Below are 8,097 nucleotides of genomic sequence, written 5' to 3' on the forward strand. Positions count from 1 at the left end.
AGGCAGTTTGGGGGACCAAGAATAAGAGGGGTGAGAAAGAGGGTAGCAAGTGCTCATGAGAGAGAAGCTCCGGAAAACCTCTGGTACCCAAGTGGGCGCCATATTGGAAAGGCATCTTGGGCCACAGGCACAGAGCTCACATGGCCCTGAGCAAAAAACACTTTCTCCCTGCAGACTCCCTGCTCCAGCAGATGTTTGTAGTTCGGTTCTTGGGATCCATGGCTGTCAAAACAGATGGCACCAGTGAGGTGATCTACGAAGCCATGAGGCAAGTGTTGGCTGCCCGGGCCATCCACAACATCTTCCGCACGACAGAATCTCATCTGATGGTCACCAGCAAGACTCTGAGGTATGGATATGCCATTGCTCTAGGTCCAGCTATCAAGGGACAGAACCAGGGTCTCACCTGATTTCCTGCCACCTACGGGTCTCAGCCTCAGCACGGCTCTGGTAAAAGGAAGCCACGCTTGCCACTCCAACCCAGGCAATCAGTTCCATCTAGACTGTCGTCCAGTCTTACTGGCTTACGTGAGTTAGGATCCGTGTCACTTTATAATAAGGTTGACAGAGGGAGCCGGACTCTCATAAATGCACCGGCCCAGAGCAGGCAGAGCCCGAGGGACCATCCCAAATGAGGGACCTTGGGCCAGACCTTTCAATGAGCCTCATCTTCCTCAGCTGTTTAATGAGGACACAGATGTGGAACAGTGGATAGAGATCCAGGCCTGCAGTCAGAAAGATTCACCTTTTTGATTTTGAATCCAACCTCAGATACTTACCAGCTGTGTGACCCTGGGCAAGTCACTTAACCCTATTAGCCTCAGTTTCATCATCTGCCAAATGAACTGGAGAAGGAACTGACAAACTACCCCAGTATCTCTGCCAAGAAAACCCCAAGTGAGGTGACAAAGAGTCAAACATGACTGAAATGACTGAACAATAACAATGGCGAGAATGTATGTTTGTGAAGCACCTTAAAAAAATATCTCATTTCATCTTCATGACAACCTTGGAAAATATATGCTACTATTACTCTGATTTCACTATTAAGGAAACTAAGGCAGGCAAAGGTTAAGTGACTTACCCAGGGTCACACAGCTAATTCATATCTGTCTCTGGATGTAACACTGAAGCCCCAATCTAGGTCAGGATATATGGGTCTATGAATTATCTGCAGAGAGATGACAAAAATCAAGCCAACGGGAGCTGACTGGAAAACCAAGAGCATGGAGAGAGAAAAAATGACCCAAAGTTAGAGCCTTGTGAGACGGGTGACAAACCAGAGAAAGACATGGGAAGGAAGCAAACAGCAGGAAAACCAAGAACCCAGAGGAGAGTATCCAGAGAGAGAGGGATAACCCACAAGAGGAGGATTGAGGAAAAATCCTCAAATTTGGCAATTAAGAGATCACTGGCATCTTGGGGCAGAGGGATTTCATTTGAATTAGAAGTCAGAAGCCAGGATGCAAAGAGTTAAGCGACTGAAAGAAATGAATGCAGAGGAAACAAGGATAAATTGATAGCCCCCCCCCCTTTTTTATCCCTTGCTTTCCATCTTAGAATCAATGCTATGCATCGGTTCCAAGCAGAAGAGCAGAAAGGGTTAGGCAATGGGGGGGGGGGGGTGAAATGACTTGTTGAGAGTCACACAACTAGGAAGTTTCTGAAGTCAGATTTGAACCCAGGACTGGCTCTCAACTCCCCGAACCCTGAACCACCTAGATGACCCCCAAAGATAGCTTTTTAGGGAATTCTGCTGAGATCAGGAAGAGAGAAATATGATCTTCGTCATTGAAAAAACCCTCCACCTATCCATCTCTGTTGTAAGGGGTGAAAAGGGGTTTTAATTGGGTGAATATTAAAAGGTTGGTCGCCAGGGAATTGAATAATTATCAATCCCCAATTAAAGAATAACCTCAAGTCAAATTGACTTTTATGGAAGTTTTATTTACAAATGAGAAGAGTGAGAGAAATCAAGAAGTTTAGAGAGAGGATAAGATAAGATAATTAACCTGACAAACTAAATAATTCACTTAGGTCCTTGGTTTAACCCAAGCAAATCTAACTAGTCCTTAATTGGAAAAAGGGCAAGCCTTGAGCCAAGGGCCAAGGCCTGAAGGCCCTGGAGGCATATGAAGCAAAAGCTTCAGTCACAGAGTCTCTTTTGAAAGAGAAGTTCCTTAAGGAAAATTCAGGAAGATTTCATCTTTACACTCACCACGTGGAATTCCAAGATCTCAGGGTCCAGGGGCTCCTCCATGTCCAAGAACCAGAAGAGAAGCCCTGAGCTCACTCAACTCTCTCTTTTTAAAGGGGCCTCTTTTGTATCACTTCCTGTGCCTTCCTCTTAGTTTGCATATCCAATCACAACAGATGCTTTTCTTAGGACTGCCCAGGAGGCAGTCAGTAAATTCTGATTTGTTACTCACTCTAGCACACATGGGTTACAGACCTCCCAACTTGTGAGTTAAGTGAAGATGTTTTCATCTTTGGTGATTAAATCTAAAGATAGGCAGGGTAGATTTAATCTCATTATCACATTATATCCTCTGATGAGGAAGTGACCCTTTGTCATTATCATTGGTTTGCTTTGTTGTATTACTCATTTTATTTTATGCATTTAAGAATGTGTCCAGCCTGCCAAAAGAGTCCATGACACATAAAAAGGTTAAGGGGGCAGCTGGGTGGCTCAGTGGATAGAGAGCCAGGCCCAGAGTTGGGAAGTCCTAAGTTTAGATCTGGCCTCAGACACTTCCCAGCTTGGTGACCCTGGCCAAGTCACTTGACCCCCATTGCCTAGCCCTTACCACTATTCTGCCTTAGAACCAATACACAGTATTGATTCTAAAATGGAAGGGAAGGGTTAGGAAGAAAAAGGGTTACAAGCCCTCTGTCCTATAGCAGCAAGCTTTTATGAGAACATAATTTCTTTATTTCCATTTTTGCCATGCCCTTTTTCCAATTCCAGGCTGATCGACCCTCAAACCCAAGTAACAAGGGCCAGTGTAAGTATTCTGTGTACATTTTTGTGTTCAGTCTTTCTGGTAAACCTGTCCATCCATCTCATAGCTTTAGCATTTTTGACCAAATTGTGAAGTTCCCTAAATCCAATCTCTTCTTTTTTCCCCCTTGTATTCAAAGACATTTTTCCCTAATTATATGCAATAACAATTTTCCACATACATTTCCTGAAATTATAAGATCTGTATTGTCTGTCTCCCTCCCTCCCCTCCCGCCTCTCAGAGACATTAATTTGCACTGGATTTTATATGTTATTTATTATTATTGTTAATATTATTGTGTAAAACATATTTCCATATTGATCATCATTGTAAGAAAATATCAGATAAAACCAACCCCCCCCCCAAAAAATCCATAAATAAACAAATGAGGGAAATAGTGTGCTTTGATCTGAATCTAATCTCTTCTACGTGTTTCCAGTTTGAACTCACCAGCGTCACGCAGTTTGCAGCCCATCAAGAAAACAAGAGATTAGTAGGTTTCGTCGTTCGAGTCCCCGAGTCTGCTGGAGAAGAATCCCTGAGCACATATGTTTTTGAGAGCAACACGGAGGGGGAGAAGGTCTTGATAGCTTTCTGTTTTTTTTTCTATCATAACTTCTTTTCTTCCTGGGATCATTTTTTAAAATGTGTATATTTTATTTTTCCAATTACATGTAAAAGCACTTTTTAACATTCATTTTTTAAAACTTTGAGTTCCAAATTCTTTTCCCCTCTCCCTTCTCCCCTCCTTGAGAAGGCATGCAATTTGTTACTGGTTGTATATTAACTGCTATACCCTCTACCCCATGGGGAAAAAAAAGACCCATTACTTTCTTTAAGGGTTCTTTCATATTGGCTTCTTGACTTTCCCAATAAGAGTTCAAACCTTGCCCTGTCTGCCAGATGAAGAGGTTTGGCACTCTACGCCAATTATATCCTTAGAGAGAACCCCTACCTCCACTCCTTTTTTCTCATCTGGAACGATGACTTTTTTCTTTTAACTCTTACGGCGTCTCTTAATGATAACTAAAGAAATAAAGGCAAGGACTAGGCAAATAGGGTTAGGTGACTTGCCCAGGGTGACACAGCAAGGAATGTCTGAGGCCAAATTTGAACCCAGGTCCTCTTGACTCCAGGCCTGGCCCTGTATCCACTACCTGCCCCTCAACTTCCTTCACGAAAAGTTAACAGGGGGCAGGTAGGTGTTCAATGAATTGAGAGCCAGGCCTGGAGACATGAGGTCCTGAGTTCAAATGTGACCTCAGACATGTCCCAGCTGGGTGACCCTGGGCAAGCCATTTAACCCCCACTGCTTAGCCCTTACTGCTCTTCTGTCTTAGAACTGATACCTAGTATTGATTCTAAGACAGGAAATAAGAATTTTAAATATATATATTTAAAGGATTGTACAAGCATGAAATTTATGGGTGTGGTAATAATGGAGGAAAAGCTGGTTCAGAATAAAGAAGACCCAGGTTCTAGGTTCTGCCTCTGATCCACACGGCTGTGTGGTCCTGAGAGTGTCATTTAGCTTTTCAGTACTCAAGCCTGGAGAAGGGACTGCCCTAGACCATACCAGAAAACAATGATTTATCATGGACGGGGATGAATTGTCTTTTAGAGTTCTTCAGAAATCTGTCGGCTCTTCCTTTACCCAAGAGGCAGAAAGCTGGGGTCAGCCAATCCCTATTGCCCCCGTGACCATGAGGTTGATTTCCTACAGCCCAAGCTTGTCCCCTACCCTGTAAAAGAGAAAAATGCTACACTGTATGTGCTTTCCATTTGACTTTTCCAAACCTCTAATTTTCTTCTTTCTACAGATTTGTTATGCTATTAGCTTGGGGAAAGACATTATTGAGGCTCAGAAGGTAAGAGGCCTTTGAGTTCTAATTAATCATTCTCTGAAAAGGGAGGAAAAGATCAAACCAGCATTCTTCCAAAGTGTTCTAGTAACAAAATCCAAATGAGCTCCGGTGAACAAAATGAAAATAGCCTGCTTGATTTCGGTGGGGCTAAGGGAGAAAAGGGATTTTCTCACGCTCCCCAATATCAGCACAAAGACTATAGGATACCACTGGCGTTGGCCATGTATCACTTAATGAGATGCCATCTCTATACTTGGTTAGGGCTACAGTAGATTGCCTCTCATCTCCCAAGCTAAATCTAGGGGGCTAAATCATTCATTTATTTATTCATTGTTCAATAAGACATGCCTACTGTGTGCTAAGGCACTGGGAGATGCTAGGGAAACAAAGATGAAAAACTTCCTCAACAACATATTGGGGTGTATGACACATGGGGTAAAGGCAGAGATAACTGGTATCCAAAGAAGTTCTATATGAAATATGAGGACGGGAGCAGCCAGGTGGCTCAGTGAAAAGAGAGCCTAGGTCCTGGGTTCAAATGGGACCTTAGATACCTCCTATGTGATCCTGGGCAAGTCACTTAACCCATGTTGCTTAGTCTTTACCACTCTTCTACCTTGGAACCAATACACAATGTTGATTCTAAGACAGAAGGAAAAGTTTAAAAAAAAAAATAGGAGGCAGGGGCAGCTGGATAGCTCAGTGGAGTGAGAGTCAGGCCTAGAGACAGGAGGTCCTAGGTTCAAACCTGGCCTCAGCCACTTCCCAGCTGTGTGACCCTGGGCAAGTCACTCGACCCCCATTGCCCACCCTTACCACTCTTCCACCTATGAGACAATACACCGAAGTTAAGGGTTAAAAAAAAAATAGGAGGAGGGGGCAGCTGGGTGACTTGGTGGATTGAGAACCAGTCCCAGAGATGTGAGGTCCTGGGATCAAATACGACCTCAGATACTTCCTAGCTGTGTGACCCTGGGCAAGTCACTTAACCCCCATTGCCTAGCCCCTACCGCTCTTCTACCTTGGAACCAATAGATAGTATTGATTCTCAGGTGGGAGGTAAGGGTTTTAAAAAAAATAGGAGAAATCACTTTTTTCACTATTTGGTATAGACTGTTAATGAAAGGTTTTCATTGAAGAAAAAACATTAATGAGTCAAAGAAAAGTTCTTACAAGAGACAGGACTTATCATGGCCCATGAAGGAAAGGCAAAATTTGGACCCTGTGGAGGGAAGGGGGACGCATGGAGAGGGATGTTTTGGAGGTAGAAACAACAAAAATGTTTGGACATATGGGGTGAGAGTCTGGTCACTTGGGTGACTAGCAGGCTAATGGGGCCCTTTACGTAGGTGGGGCAGGTGGGAAGAGAATGGGTTTAGGGGGAAAGATAACGAGTTCTTTTTTGGACACATTGAGTTCAGGCTGCCTGTGGGACATCTAATGGGGCCAGTTGACTTTGTGTGAAAAAGAGTAGGGATGGCTATGGGCTCAGGAGTTGTCTGCATAGATAAGTAGATTTATGGGAATTAAATGAAATCATGGAGAGGGTTTAGAGAAGTGGACCCAGGAGAAAGCCCTAGGGAGATGCCCATAGTTAGGTAGAAATTCTAGAATGAGCCTCAAGACAGAGGTCATCTGGTCCAGTCTGCTCCTGCTGAGGCCTCGAGAGGTAGTAATGAAGAAGACATCCTTTATCCTCCTATGCATCCTGCTTTGTTAAATATTCTCATTGCAGGACCCAGAAGCCCTGGCTCAGCTGATGCTCTCCATGCCACTCACCAATGATGGAAAGTTTGTGTTGTTGAACGATCAGCCAGATGGTGAAGATGGAAACTCAAATGAAAATAAAGGAGCTGAATCCGAAGCATAAAGTCCATTTTTGCTGGTGATGGAGAAAATACTGGGGATCCCCCCCCCAAGTCTCTGGGTTCTCTCGTGTTTCTCACTGCGGGGCAGTTTCTGAATTCTGACAATCGTTAGCAGAATGTTTCGTCCAAGCCTTGGTGCTGTGAAGGCAGTAAGAAATGGTTGATGATGGCTCATTTCTGCTGAATTTAACTATTTTAGGTACTTCATAGCAAAGTCCTTTTCCCTTTTTGCATCATGTAGTTCTGAATGAAGGTTGAGGGGGGGAAATGCACTGTTCGCTTTATTTTTCAATGAAGTCAACCCTCCTCAGTTCCTCGTGTCCTTTTGAAGTGTGGCTGTAGCCTAGATTTACAATTTGATAAACACTAAATGTTTCCTATTAATATAATCTATTTTTGTATTTCATCTAATGAGATTTAAGTGCCTCTCATTCTTATGTGACCATGCTGTAAAGAAACACATTTAACAGGGCCACTGTTCTCGGGCATCTGGACTTGAGAGTTCTCTCCTGCAGATGGGCAGAACACAGTTTGGCTGTCCCAGATGTAGGTTCAAGTCTGGCTTCGGACAGCCGTCCCACACATTGGCCATGCAATAAAAACTTCAGCACAATAAGGCATATGATTTTGTACTGAAACATAATACAACCAGCATCCAGAAGCCCTGGGGACAAGCAGCAGACCTCCTTCTATGGTGGAAATTCAGAAATTCCCATGCAGCTCTGCTGAGCCAGACCCGTCCCAGGGAAGGGACCAATTGTTTCTAAAGCGGACTGAGCCACAGCCAGGAGAGGCTGGAATTCAAAGCCTCATCATCCACCCTCCTCACCTCCACCAACTTAATATTCTTCCTAATGATACCCTGACCAGATCTGATGATGGAGTCAAGTGTCTTCCCCAGCTGGATTTCCAGTCTGCCTCTGGGCCCTGTAATCCTCCCTCTTCCATGAAAGAAGCAGCCAGGAATGATGATCTCAAATCGGTGTGGTTTACAGTGACAGAGTCTGACAATTCACAGCTGTCTTTGTTATTAAATAAGTCTAGCAAAAAACGCTAGAAAATAAAAAATCTGTATCATTCAGCTTCTTCTTGTTACTTTATTTATTAAAAACTCTTCTCTTCCATCCTAGAATCAATCCTGTGTGTTGGTTCTAAGGCAGAAGAGCAGTAAAGGGTAGGCAGTGGGGGTTAAGTGACTTCCCCAGGGTCACACAGCTAGGAAGTGTCTGAGGTCGTATTTGATCCCAGGACCTCCCATCTCTGGGACTGGTTCTCAATCCACCAAGTCACCCAGCTGCCCCCCTGTCATTTTCTAAGACTGTCTTCAGCAAGACAACAAGTCGGTGAGATGGATTCTATTAC

General features: G+C 43.9%; 1 protein-coding gene across 1 annotated transcript in view; it reads left to right on the forward strand.

Moving 5' to 3' along the window:
• The window catches only part of APPL2 (adaptor protein, phosphotyrosine interacting with PH domain and leucine zipper 2), a 65,294-nt gene extending 57,493 nt beyond the window's left edge, over positions 1 to 7,801 (forward strand). The window contains exons 16-20 of the mRNA XM_044679140.1: positions 175 to 349; positions 2,969 to 3,005; positions 3,442 to 3,582; positions 4,823 to 4,870; positions 6,603 to 7,801. Of these exons, the coding sequence (XP_044535075.1) occupies positions 175 to 349; positions 2,969 to 3,005; positions 3,442 to 3,582; positions 4,823 to 4,870; positions 6,603 to 6,737 (536 nt within the window). The 3' untranslated portion in view covers positions 6,738 to 7,801. The remainder of the gene's footprint in view (positions 1 to 174; positions 350 to 2,968; positions 3,006 to 3,441; positions 3,583 to 4,822; positions 4,871 to 6,602) is intronic.
• Positions 7,802 to 8,097: the final 296 nt, after the last annotated feature.

This window comes from Gracilinanus agilis, chromosome 5 (genome assembly GCF_016433145.1).
Source record: "Gracilinanus agilis isolate LMUSP501 chromosome 5, AgileGrace, whole genome shotgun sequence".
Classification (NCBI taxonomy): Eukaryota; Metazoa; Chordata; class Mammalia; order Didelphimorphia; family Didelphidae; genus Gracilinanus; species Gracilinanus agilis.